Source organism: Vairimorpha necatrix, chromosome 4 (assembly GCF_036630325.1).
Source record: "Vairimorpha necatrix chromosome 4, complete sequence".
NCBI classification, from domain to species: Eukaryota; Fungi; Microsporidia; family Nosematidae; genus Vairimorpha; species Vairimorpha necatrix.
In genome coordinates, this window is record NC_088819.1 from 927,158 (window position 1) to 942,211 (window position 15,054).

At 31.6% G+C, this 15,054-nt stretch overlaps 1 protein-coding gene across 1 annotated transcript; it reads left to right on the forward strand.

Annotated features, from left to right (window-relative positions):
- Positions 1–3,897: 3,897 nt before the first annotated feature.
- VNE69_04155 (uncharacterized protein) lies at positions 3,898–4,648 on the forward strand (the record flags this gene model as incomplete). Its single annotated transcript, XM_065473403.1, has 2 exons — positions 3,898–4,316; positions 4,570–4,648. The coding sequence occupies 2 exons, from the start codon at positions 3,898–3,900 to the stop codon at positions 4,646–4,648; spliced, it is 498 nt and encodes a 165-aa protein (XP_065329475.1).
- Between the last annotated feature and the right edge of the window lie 10,406 nt (positions 4,649–15,054).

The following is a 15,054-nucleotide window of genomic DNA, read 5'->3' on the forward strand; positions in this document are numbered from 1 at the left end:
TCGGTCATAACAACCACGATATCATGAGATAAAGGACTTAACAACCATTTATTAGAACTCAAGACCAAGAAAGATCATCATGTTAAAATAACTCTTCCCATAAGAATATCCTCGTGGCTGTAACCTTAATAAAATGCATTAAACTTAATTTAATCATAATTGCTTAAATATAGCACAACTGGTTATGTCAAAATCAACAACAAAAAATTTGAGAACCATCGACAGAGACTTAATATATACAATTACAGATATTTTCAGTGACTTTGTCTACGCTTAAATGGGCGTTTACTATTTTACATATAAGGTAAAATTTTAAAAATCTTTAGGTAAAAATGAAATAAGATTAAAAAGTTGAATCCAACAAAAGTTTGTTTGTGAGAATTAAATGAGTTTTGGATACGAAAAAGTTATTGGTTTTAAAAAGTTTTTGTTAATAAGATTGATATGTTTTTTATATTGTATGGATTGTTTAATTGATTCCTATATAATAATGTTCAATAATGTGGGACTAATAAATTAAAGTACTATGATCTAAAGACATAATACGAATACAGTTGTAAGAGATCTTTCGTTAATTTAAATCATGACTTTGTTTTGATATAAATTAATCATAATCGAAATATTTATTATATAACATTACTAAAAAATCTAAATAAAAAACATCTGGTTTTAAAAGGGATTTTAAGGATTATGTAATTGTTTTAATATTTTCGTTGTACAATTATGATATACCAAATATTATAAATTATATTTTTAAAATCTTCTCCTCCAATTTCGTCCAGTTTCCCTCCAACATTTATTTAAATATTTTATCTAGAAAAGAGTAGGAAAGAATGGAAAGAAAGAATAAAAACATAAAAAAAACAAAACATCATTAAAACTCTTCTTAGTGATGGATACCACAGCAATAAAAAAAAGATTTTTTTAGTAAAACAACAATGTATTTGTTTTTTTTTTGGAATTTTTGTAATAAGATGATATGAAGATTTTGGGTGAAGGATACATTAGACCTCCATCCTTTTGAGACGCTTAGATTTTTTTAGAACCCCAAAATTGAAATGCAAAAAAAAGGAGCAAGAAAGGGACAAAAATTACTAAGCACTTATGACATTTAAAACAACAAATATATATGCATAGATACAAAAATTAATTTTAGATTTAGTTATAATTGTTGTAACTCTACTTAACAATCATTTTTATTCATCACATACCAAACTGTTTCAGTACAAGTTTGTCCAATCCGACATATTTATCACAAACCATTGTTTCAGACACAGTATAAAAGAAAAAGTTCTTAAATAAATTTGCAATTTCGTTCAATCTCATTCACTCTTTTCAACAATAATAATCATTTATGGTATTGTTTCTTTTTTGCCCGCAATATATTTTCATTTTTTTTCATTGTTGGTTTATTATAAAATAGATTTTTTCAGAAAATCTTTTTTTACAATAAACCAACAATGAAAAATATAAATAACGTTTATATAAGAAAAATTAAATAAATGTTCAAAGAACTATATAGATTGTTAAATCAAAAAAATTTAATTTAAAATATGTTAAGTTATTTAGAATTATTTAGGTTTATGGTTATATACTTTTTTAAATTAAATTTCGCATACAAATATATATTTATTTGGTATTTCTACTGTCTAAAGATGCAAGTATTTTAGGTGCTAATGATTGCTTCTCCTTTATTTTGCACTTCGTTTTGGGGGTTATAATAAATAAAGTGAACACACTCAGAGAAGGGCGTTTTGGTCCCCAATTCTAAAAAATCAGAAGGGCAAAGAATGCTTATTAGTTTATATTATTGTAAAAACTTGTATTAAATATAATTGTTACATAAATATATATTTATTATTTGTTTTTAATGTCATAAGTGCTTAGTAATTTTTGTCCTTGTTTTGCTCCTCTTTTTTTTTGCACTTCGATTTTGGGGTTCGAAAAAATAAAGTGAACACCCTCAGAGGGGGATATTCTAGATCCCAGCTCCCAAACGTTTATATGCAAAATATTACTAAAAAATTTGATCAAATTTTACAGTTTTATATTTTGTTCTAAATTTATAGTAAACAAATTTAATATTATCATTAAGATCAATATTAATTTATACATAATTATACAACATTCATTGCTAAAACATTTACATTATTACCAAGAGGGAAGACTATATGATCATTGTTTATTTGATTAAACATTTTGGTTATTCATGTATTACATTTTTCTGTGGAACATATATTCATAATTGTAACTTAATAGTATTATATGTGAATTAACAAAATAATATAAAAAGTATTTTTATTTTTAGACCTTTCGAATAATTAATTGTGACGTGTGTAAACGTCACAAGAGTTCTATTTGATACTTTAATCAACAAAAAAAAACAAAAATCTTTCAACAAAATGAACAATACAATGATATTTTCATAATTTTTAGGGCGCTACTTCATTTTCTTGCCCCCCCCCCCCTAGAAAAAAAAATTATTTAGAAGAAATTTTATTTATTCCAACCTACAAAGTTTTAAAATTTTTATATAAGCACACCTATGATCATCATTATTGAAATGATTGATATTTTTTTTTCCCAAGCGAATTCTTTTAGAAAAAAATTTATCCTATGCCTTTAAAGCCTCATTCTTGATCTATATTCATTCTTCAAATGGGACCACAAATTTTCTATATTATTTGTGTGGTCTCCTTCTGCATTTATAAACCCAAGCGAATGATTTACTTTGTAATGTTCACTCCCAAAATTTCTAGAGGCTGGAGGGCATAAAGGGTATCCATCAGAAATTATAATAGAGCCACGTTTTACTCTGTGTCTAAAAAACTCTTCAATAGTACCAGATTGTCGATTCGGTAGCAATTCAAGAACAACTTCTCTACAGTTACCTTCTACTATGCCGCCTATAATCCATTGAATTCCAGACATGGAATTCAAAGTTGAAGAAGGATTAGATACAATTACCCCGTTGCATATGGCGGTTTCATCAAATTGTACACAAACAGAAGTTCCTCATATTTGGTAGCTATCATCGCTTTTAGAAGCAATGACTTCCATCACTGTATCCTTGATTTTAATATATGAATATTCACATATTTTGCAAAGATCTATTGCTTGGTAAGTAGTATAATTTAATACCCAGCCATAGAATGTTCTAAGAATTTTGTGAAATTGAACGCTTATCCCTTTAAACATCGTACCATTTTTAAGTGAGCTCTTCGAACTACACTTTTTATTAACACAACGATAAGCTTTACCGTCAATTTGGCCGGAACATCCATTAATGTTCATAAGAACAGTTCGTTCTGATGTCGAACAATGTCTGCAAGCAATCGATCTTTTTAGAAGACCATTATCTAAAAAAATCAATTGCTGCTTCATTGTGCCTAAAGCACGCATCTTCGCAGATATTTAGCTCCCGAATAGCTTCCTTTAAATTTCTTATTAAGGATTAAAAAATTAAAATTTTTTAACCCCTTAATGAGGAATCTGAAGGAGGCATTTAAAAATTCTCAAATCGACAAAAAATACCTTAACTTCATTTTCTTGCCCCCCTCAAAAAAAAAATGTTTAGATTTGAAAAATAACACGTTTTTGTATCTTTTTATGTATGTTTTTTTTTAGGGGGGGCAAGAAAATGAAGTAGCGCCATTTTTAGTATCTGTTAAGAATCCTATGTGTCAAATATATCATTTTTATGATTCATTTGACAACTTTAAAGTACAGATCATATTCATACTGTTAAATATTAGTAAAACAATTTTTTGAATTTACTTTGTGATGGAGATCATTACAACACATTTTTTTGCAATAATTAATTTCGAGTATACTCTTTCTAGAAAATATTTACCATAGAAACTTTCTTTTATTTATAAAAAACATTTTTGACTCCACATGTCATTTGAGAAAGACAAATTTTTGATGAATAATAGTTCTGACTTAAACTCTTCTGCGGACTCCGAACTCAAAAATTTGAATCTTTTTTCTTTTTACAAAAAAAACGAGCCGGCTCTTACATGGAAAGAAGAAAGAGTTATTGATAATCTAGTTGTAATGTCCAACATTACAACTGAAAATTTGTATAGCAATTTTTCCGGTATTCCAAGTTGCGAGTTTATCAATGACAAGTTACAATTTCTTGATTGTAACAGTCCTGTTGACTCTTATATAATACAAATGTATATTTATTGTGGAGTAATAGACGACTTCTCAATACTCATGAAACTGAAAAATAGTTTTGAGGATGAAGTAATAAGCACATTTGAGAAGAATGTACTAGATACGTATTATAAAAGACTAAGAGAAGTAGGGTTGTAGACAAAAGAAGTAAGAAAGGCGGTGAGATACCACATATAATGAGAAATCTAATGTAAGAAAGAGAAACAAGTGGGAATAGGATTGCACATTTTGCAAATCAAAGCTTACAAGTTTGAATGGTTTAAATTATCATACTAACTATTACTCGGAAGAGAAACAAAAAATGGTGAAGCCATTTAAGTGTCCTATAGATGATTTTCATAAGAAATAAAAAATTAAGAATGGCTTCTACTATTATTTTACGCATAGACTTATGGCGGATGCGGAAGATCTTGAAAAGCTTTTTATCAAAGTAAGACTAGAGAATGAGAAATATGAAGAAAATTAATAAAAAATATTGTACTTTAAAATTTATATGCCAAATGGAAGCCTGTATTTCTTATATTCAAAAAAGCGTATTTGCTATTGTGGTATTATCCACATGTCAAGAAAATCAATTTTTCTAATAAAAACTTTTTCTAGAAAAATGAATTTTCTAGAATTTTATTTTTTATTTTTTATGACTGTTTATTTTTGAAAAAAAGGGCATGAGCTACAAGAAGTAAAGTCATCAGCAAAGCAATGACTGGTCACAAACAAAGACCAATACAGGCCAAAAGAGCCTTTAATATACAATTATTTAGATATGATTTTAAACTAGGCAAAGTCCCCAGTGATAACATCAAGTTGAATTCAACGAATTAAACGTTAACAGTAACCCAGGAAACATTATAGAAGATGGGTATACTGAATTCGAAAAGAACAAAATAGATAACACTTTAAAGTGTAAAGAAAAAATATTAAAAATATACGATATCAAAACTCAGTTCACAATTAAACAACTTCTAAGTTTGAAGAATTAGGAAAACAAAAAAAGGGAAAGATGAACAAATGGCCATATATACTTTTCATGCAATTACGATGAAAGAAAAGAAGCTCTTACATGTAACTCGTATTTAGTTCTTAGAAAAAGGCTATTAGATATAGTTTATCCGCCTGAGCGAAAGAGACAAGACATCAGGTATTTAGATGCTATTAATCAAGCCACTTATAGTACCATTAAAAGTATGAGGAGATTGTAAGAGAAAGACTTTTAGCATATAATTATTACAATAGTCTCACTAAGAAGGAGACCTAAGATAAAAAAGAAGAATTATTTTTAAAGGAATTGAGCAATTTCACGCATTTGGAATTAACGCGTTTGAATATGATTAATAGATTTATAAATGAAATTTATGAATATCTAATTCAAGTTGAAAACGAATTTATAATAAACATGATTCAAAAGCTAAATCAAATGATTCGAACTATAACTCAGAAGCTTGTAACTTAAATGAGAAGAAGTGGTGTAGTTTTCATAAGAGTAACTTTTCCCACAAAAAGAATCATTGCTACTTGCAAAAAAAATAAAAATAATCAAAGACAAGAAAGTAATTATAAACCTGACGAAAATATGATTAATAAATTAAGAAAAAAAAAAATAATTGAAGATGTTATAGTGGAAGTAACAATGAATAACTAAAAGGTTGAGATTCAAGTAGACAGCGGATCAAAAAATATTATATTAATAAAGAAGAAGTGAATCAACTGAAATTACAAGCCGTCGAAGGCCAAAGGCTAAAACTATTTTAAACAATACAACCTTAGAATGCGATAAAAAGGTTAATGTAGAATTATTCAAAAGGATAGGGCCTTTAACACTAGCTTTTACGTATTAGAACAGGCTTCTGTTAACTTCATCCTGGGCAACGATTTCTTCCACAATGTTAACGCGAAAGTTGACTATCAAGCAGGAGTGGTAGAAATCGATAAGATATTATTAGAAATTCAAGGAATGGAGGAAGAAGTTGGAGAACGACTAGATAAATATTTAGGAAATAAGTCGGGGAAAGTTAGCGAAGATGAAAAGTTAAATAAATTTGTTGTCTCTGTCGTAGCCGATCAAATACTGACCAATCATATTTTACAAATAAACAGATTTGATTGGCTACAAAAAGTATTTAAAAACATTTATGAAAGAGGGGATGGAAAATTCTAATAAAACGTTTGACATGGCGACAACGACAAACAATGTCGAATGCTTCACAGGAGAAGCAGGTGAGGATGTAAATGTCTGGCCGAGAGACATAATGTTGGTAAGGGAAGTTTCTAAATGGACCATTGATCAATTCAAAGCGGCATTGGTGAGCAAGCTCGGGGGAAGCATTATCATGGGCTTCCCAGACATTAGGCGGAAAAATGGAGACAGTCAGCTTAGAGGAGATACTTCACTTAATGAAGAAAAGATTTGGAATATATAAAAACAACGATATAACACTAAGCAGGTTCCTCTCAATAACGGTCCCAGAGACGAGAGAAGATTACTCGCAGATGCTACAGGAAGCTACTGTAATATATGAGAGATCTCTTATAAATTTTGAAGCTTGGTGCCAAATGGTCATAATAAATTACCAATGGAGATAAAAGCGCTGCTATACCAGACAGCAACTACAGTCCAGACGTGGCAAGGATTCATACAAAAGGCCGAGGAGATATCGTGGATTCCATATCCCGATAAGATGTTAGCTAGGACTAAACTACACGACAACGCGGGCAGAGAACCCCAACTAATTTTTACAAAGAAAAAGGATTTAAAAGAAGCACAATCCACGAAAACCACTGCGACATAATAATAAACGGTGCACACTCCACGGGGAATGTAATCATTCCACAAGAGACTACAAGACGTTAACCATAATACTCAATAGAGAAAGAAACAACTTGAAGAGAAAAAATATAAATGCTGTGGAACAATACGAAAGTGACGAGAAAGACCATGACGATAAAGAAATTGAATTTTTTTTACACCATGTACAAAATAGTTTTAACCCGTTTTTTGTGGAAAGCCGTCTCTACAATAAAAATACGAAAGTACTACTAGACACTGGGGCCGATGTTTCGAAAAAATTACAATGACATTCCACAGGAAGAACGTAATAAAATTATTAGATATAATGGTGTAGTAAAAGATATAGGAAAAGAAATATTAAAAATAGAAGGCTAACTATAAGACTCTATAATCGAAATAATGGAAAAGGCGTGATCTTCTCCCCCTTAATAATCAAAGACATAAAAATGCTATAATAGGAGCAAATGTGATATGCGACAATAAAAATTTGATCTTAGATATTCTAAATGCACCAAAATATAGAATCAACCAAATGTCGAACTTCGCATGTGATTTAGAAGAGAATAAAATTTTGAAAGAGTATGAAGACGTCTTCAAAACAGAAATTAGCGACTTTAACCCCTGCACTGCAGGTAGTCATCGTATGCAGACGAACAGTACAAAGATAATTTGCCAAAGGAACGGAAGAATACCAGTATAACAAGAAGAGGCCGTAAATGAAGAAATCAAAAAACTCCTAGAACTTGGAATTTTAAGGGAAAGCAGAAGTCCCTGGTGTAGCAGAATACTGATGGTACCGAAGTCTGACAAAACTTGGAGAATGTGCGTAGACTATAGAGGTCTGAATAGCATAACAGTAAAGGACGCATACATGACACCTAGAATCGATGAGATTTTTGACAGTCTATCAACTGCAACTATTTTTACAATACTGTACGCGACTAGTGGATTCATCGAATTCCTTTACAAGAAGAAGACAAGGGAAAGACAGCATTTTCTTATAGGGAAAAGAATACGAATTTAATCGTATGCCGTTCGGACTATGTAACGCCCCAGCAACATTTCAAAGGGCAATGGACAATATATTCAGGAAAGAAAACCATAATTTTGTGATCCCATACTTAGACGATATTATAATATATTCAAAAAACAAGATAGAACATAAGAAACATGTGAGAATAGTATTGGGGAAAATAAGAACGAGAAATCTATCGCTTAATAAGAAAAAGTGTTAATTTTTTAGATCGGAAACAAAGATTTTGGGGAACGTCATTGGAAACGGAAAAATAAAGGTAGACGAATTGTGCATTAAGGATATACAAGCGTACCCAATTCCTGCCACCATAAAGGAATTAAGGAGTTTTCTAGGAATGGCCAACTATTGCAGGGATTTTGTGACAAAGAAGGCAGAAATTACGGGACCCTTGTATGATGTACTTAAGGGCGAAAAACAGACATCTAGTAAAAAAATTAAACTTACTGACAAGCAACTCGATACGTTTAAACCGGTTAAAAAAGTACTAATCCAAAATACAATACGTACACAGCAAAAATTTAAAGCTCCATTCATTCTGGTTACTGACGCATCTGAAACGGGAATAAGAGCAGTGCTGCTGCAAAAGAACAAAGGTGGAGCTGAAAAAATGATAGCCGCCTTTAGCAAAAGACTGGATAATTGTCAGAAGAATTATTCAGTTACCGACAGAGAACTTCTTGGCTTAGCTAAAGGAATAGAACATTTAGACATTACCTTTTGGGAAGCAAATTTACGCTAAGAACAGACCACAAAGCCTTAATCTATCCATGGACAGTGAAGGATTCAACTAGTAGGATTCTCAGATAAGCTCTCAAATTGGAATACGACTTCGAATTGGAGTATATAGAAGGAGAGCATAAGATTGCTGATGGTTTTAGTAGAATTCACCAAGAATGTGAAACGCGTAACATTGATTTACATCAGTTATCGAATAATAACATCAACTACATACTAGAGGAGTATCATAAAATATCAGGGCATGGGACATCAAATACCATGAAATTTATGATTTCACAGGCACATAAGTGGAAAACAATGCACCAGGACATATCGAAATTCGTAAGCAATTGCAAAACACGTCTACTCTCAAGATATCAACGCGTGAAGACAAAGAACAAAGTAATACTTTCAGAAAGACCCAATCAGCTGTGGGGATTTGAACTGCTTGGGAAACTTTCTGACAACAGTGGAAGCGGATAATATTTGTGGCGATCGATCACTACTCTAAATGAATAGAAACCAAGATCATACGAAGCAAAAACAGCTGTGAAATATATAGGGCGATCGAAGAATTAATCATTAGTAAGCATGGGATACCCGAAAGAATCTTGACAGACAACGGCTTAAAGTTTAACAACAGCGTAGTACAAGCATTAGGTTCGAAGTATAATATATTATGGGGATTTTGTTCGCCATACCATCACCAGACTACAGATTGGTAGAGGGGGTCATACAAACATTTACGAACAAAATTAGAAAATTAGCAAACTATGACGAAATTGGCTGGGGAAAAGTTGTCAAAGAAGCTACATTGGCAGTGCATTTATCGTTTAACCGATCAATAGGAACATTGCCGTACATTCTAAAAAATGGTCAGCAAATAACAACAGCGATAGATGAGAGAATAAAAGTTACCCCTAAGACCTATACGAAGCAAGAACTTATACGGAAGAAGGACTTAAACTTTAAAAAATACGGCAAATAATCGTTAAAGGAAAAAAAGATATAAAGCAAAAGTTTAAAATAGGAGAAGATATTTTAGTTTACAGAGATTACCCAGGAAGTGGAAAATTAGAAGCTAAATGGTAACCTGGTTATATTATTGTCAAAATTTTAAGTGAAGACGCATTTCTTGTCAAAAGGAAAAATTCAGCAGGCGAATTGAGAGTTAACATAAGTCATATTAAGAAGGACACGTCGAAGACTGATTGAGGGGGTGTCATAGCCGATCAAAAACTGACCAATTATATTCTTACAAATGGACGGATTTGATTGGCTACAAAAAGTATTTAAAAACATTTCCGAAAGAGGGTATGGAAAATTCTAATAAAACGTTTGACAGTCTCTACAGACAAAATAACAAAAGTTCAATTAAAGATGAAAATATAGTTAGAAATTTGACAGCTCACTACAAGAAAAGAAGAAATCTAGGAAAAGTTCTTTAAAAGAGAACGAAAACAAGAGTCTAATAAAAGAGACTAAGCGCCCTAAGAAAGTGTCTACTCTGTCTTCTGATAAAAATGTAGAGAAGAAGTCTAAGAATGATTCTAATAATTCCTTACATGATAAAGTTTTGTCTCTAAGTTCCAGTATAAATGATTTCTATAAATTAGATCTGAAGTCGAATATTCTTGAAAGCTTGGATATTAAGCAGGAAAATGATTCTATAAAAATGCCTTCATTCAGTACACAGATAGAAGTGTCAAGGATTTATCATATGAGATCATCAAGAGAGAAGTGCCTTATAAATTATTTGAGTATTATGAGAATTTATACGATCCTATGCGAAGACCAAAATCATATAAATATACTTATAGTGCAACCACTATACAGTTAGCTAAAGTGAGAGATTTCTGCCGAGAACGCTTATTTAATCCTGATAAGGTTGGATGAAATTTACAAAATTTCGAAGAATTGAAGCGGTTAGTAAGAAAGGATATTGGGCCAGGTTAAAGGGGAATAAACGTTGGAGCCACATTAAAAATCTAAAGTTCCAGGAGAGACAGACTGTGGCATTATACACATGTTAAGAATATCATTTTTTTCTGATAAAAACTTTTTCTAGAAAAAATGAATTTTCTAGAATTTTATTTTTTCTAAATGTTTTTTTTGAAAAGAAAAGCATGAGCTACAAGAAGAAAAGTCATCAATCAGCAAAGCAATGACAGGTCACAAACAAACAAAAACCAATACAGGCCAAAAGAGCCTTTAATAAACAATTATTTAGAAATGTTTTTCAAACTGGGTAAAGTCTTCAGTAATAACGTCAGCTATTACGAAAAAAAAAATACTTTTGATATTAATGAGTCATAAACAATTTTATTTGTTCAATAATTTAGTGTAATTTTTTTTCTAAAACTATTACTAAATGAGCTCATTGTGCGATAATAAAAATTTAAATGATCTTAAGAATTTATGGGGGTTCATGGACTAAAAAAAGACTATATTAAAAAATATATTCGTTTTGAATGAAGAATTAAAAAATCGTAGTAAAAACCAAAGAAAAAAAAATCAGAAACGTATAAAGAGATTGTGATTTAAAGCATTGCCAATTGCTAATGTGTGAAATAATTGCCCTATTAAAAAATTCGTCTCATCCCTCTAAAAAAGTTATTAAACAGACATTTAAGTCTAATATCAGCATTAGTGTAAAAAAGGGGTCAAAATTTTAAATAAATTGTCCATTTTCTAAAAAAAAGAAAGAATGAGAAAACTTCAAAAAAAAAAACTAACTTGTATTAAATGTTATATTCTGTAATATGGTTGACCCCAATTTATGATAAATAAAGACATGGCGAACACAAGAAACAAAAAGTCGGCGCGTGAGGACTGTGGTCAGGTGATCAGAACGATACGGAATGAGTTTAGTATTATTATGTATGGATTGAGATTGATTGAACAGGAAGGGATTGAATTAGAAGATATTTATAGTTTAGGTTCAGAGGATTTGAGAAATTTTATGGTAGAATATGTGAGGAAGGAGGACGGAATTGAGAAAATGAAGAAAATTTTAGATGAGATGTATAGAGTAGAGGAAGAGCAGAGAGGAGAGAAAGAGATGTTGAAGGAGATGGCGGAGAGAATCGTCAGAGAGGTAAGAGGAGAGATTGAACAGCAGAGGCGTTAGGCTGTGAGAAGAAGAGTTATAAGATTTTATGAGTGTCAGAGAATGGGACATAAGAGTGATAGATGTTATTACAAATATAAAGGAAAAGAAAATAAAAAGGAGTGCAATGCAGTCTACGAAGATGATAGTAGTGTTAGTGAGCGGAGTGGATATAGGACGACAGCAGCCGCGAAGAGGCAAAAGAAGCCTACAAGTAGAGAACTTAAAAAAAGAAAAAATGAAGTTGAGGCAGCTGAAAGCGTTTTAGTACTTGAAGAACTGAAGACAAAATATAGGAAAGTGTTTAGTTCAGAAGACGAGGTTATAGAATATTTTCGATTAAGAAATGTAAGATAAAAACACAGGAGGGTGCTAAAATAGTGGAAAAAGGACAGTGCATACCTCAAGCATTAATGGAGGATACTGGAAATTTTATTAAAGGACTGGAAAAGAGGAAGGTAATAAGAAGGAGGAATTCGGAATGGAGAAATCCAATAAGAGCGTTACAGAAAGCCAGATGGCGGAATAAGGCTATTGAGTAATCTGATGGCCTTGAATGATTTGGTTGAAAAGGATCCTTATTAGTTAGTTAATATAAGAGACATAATTAGGAATACACAGGGTTCAAAATATTTTACGGTAATTGACTTTGAGGAAGCATTTTATAATATTGAGATCGACGAGGCAGATAAACATAAAACTTCATTTGAATTTAACAGAAGGGTCTATGAATGGAATAGTATGGTTATAAGATACAAGAACTCCCCGCAGATTTTACAAAAAATATTGAATAATCTGTTTGAGAGACACTTGGGAAAAGGAATAGAAGTGTATATGGATGATATTGTTATACATGCAGCGACGAGAGAGGAGCACGATATATTGTTAGGAGAAGCACTTAGGAAGTTGGAAGATAATAAGATGATGATTAATATTAATAAGGTACAGTTATGCTTGAAGGAGGTAAAGCTATTGGGGGTTACACTGAATGGTTTAGAGATAACACCGTCTGAAAGAAAACAAAACGAAACGTTAGAATTCCCAAAGCCATAAAACGTGTCAGAAGTAAGGAGATTTTTAGGATTAACAGGATGGTTCAGAAGCTTTATAAAAAATTATGCGGATTTAACGGTACATTTGACCGACAGTTTGAAGGGTAAAAACGAATGGAAATGAACACAAAATATGAAAGATGAATTTGTTAAGTTATAAGGAAAGGTTAAGACTTTGGGAAAGTTGAAGATAATAAATTATGAAAAGGAGTTTTTATTTAGAACAGATGCGTCAAACATAGGAATGGGCGCGGTAGTAATGCAAAAGAATGCCGAAGAGGAGTGGGTGCCGGTACAGTGGGCTTCGAAAAAGGTTACTCCCACGGAATCAAGATACGGAATAAGCGAGAAAAAGATGTATGCGGTCTACTGGGGAATCAAAAAGTTCGAATATGAATTAAGAGGTCACAAATAAAAAGTTGAAACAGACCATAAAGCTTTGATAGAAATCAGGAGAAAGCCACAATTCGATAATAATAGGATTATAGGCGGATAGAGAAAGATTCAAGAGTTCGATGTTGCAATTGAGTACATGAAGCCAGATATAATGGTAGTGGCCGATGCGTTAAGTAGAGCGCCCGTTGAAGAGACTGAGAAAGAGAAAATGATAAAGAAAAGAACAGTGAAATAAATTGAAGGAAAAGAGAAGAAACATACAGTATATGAAGATGGAAAGGAATACTGGGTCTTTGATAGTGGTATAAGAGCAAAGATACCAAAGGAGGAAAATAGGGCAAAGTTAATAATGGATTATTACGAAAATGGAGGTCATAGTAGTGTTGGAAGTGTTTATTATGCGATGAAGAAGCTTTACTTTTGGTTAGGGATGAAGTCAGAGATTTATAATGAGTTTTTGAAGTGTGAAAAATATCAAATTTATAATAGGAAAATGTCGGGCGGATGTGATTTTATTAGTACCAGTAGATATTTAGAGAAAGTAGCTTTGATATGATCGAATTTCGCGACAAATGTAGGTACGTTTTGATTGGTGTTGATTACCTTACTAGACTAATTTTGGGAATGAGCATGAAGGAAAAAAAGGCTCAGAATGTTGCTTGGTTTATAGAAAGTTTATGTAGGAACGGAAACCGACCAGAGGAAATAATAACCGATAATGGCAAGGAATTTGTTAACGAGGATCTTAGGATATTATGTAGAAGATTAGATAATGCTCGCAGACAGATAAGCGTAGAAAGCCACCATAGTAATGGACGTGTAGAGAGAGTAATAGGAACATTATTAGAAGCTATTTTGAAAATGAAAGGCGATGATTTTGACGATAAGGTTATGAAAGCGATTGATATGTATAATAATAGTTACCACAGTGGGATAGATTATACAACGAAAGAGGCAGTTTTGGATACTAGTGGAAAAGATATGATAGAAAATGGTCCTGAAGGAAGAACAAGTAAGAAGTTTGTTAAAAAGAAGAGAGAAAAGTTTTACAGGAATCAGCAAGTACGAGTAGCGAAAAAAGAAAATTTGAAGGGATGTACTGAATATGAAAAAGGACGATTTCTGGAGAGGGAAAAATTTACGCGATTTGTGGAGGAGATTCTTATATTGTACGATTGGAAACAGGACGGCTGGTGAAGAAAAGACATTATGATTTAAAAGGGGGTTTAAGTAAGTATGAGACTAACCGTCTTGGAGGGGGATGTTATATTCTGTAATATGATTGACCCCAATTTATGATAAATAAAGACATTAAATAAAAAATGTAATTAATAAAATTTAAATATATATAAATTAAAAATATAATATTAATAATACTTTAAAAGTTTCCTGGCTCTCATTTTTTTAATCATATATAGAGTTAATAAATTTCGGCAAGTTCGTATGTCTACACACATTGGATAGAGAGGCCTCAAGGGGTCTTAATATTTTTTGATGATGTTTATATGAACATCTGTAACTCTGTTTATATGTTCGACTATGATTTACAGTTATAAGGTCCGCATAATAATGTCTTAAAGTATATATGCCTTCCATATAACCGAATGGATGACATATAGAGATTTACCCATTTAAGCACGATGGAAAATAATGTATCTTTGTTTCTTTTATTATTTATTACGAGGACTATCTCCTTTGCCTTGGTTTTTTTACAATTCCGAAACACCAAACCCCCTTAACAAGCCTCACCCTACGATATTTAATTTTGACGATTTTA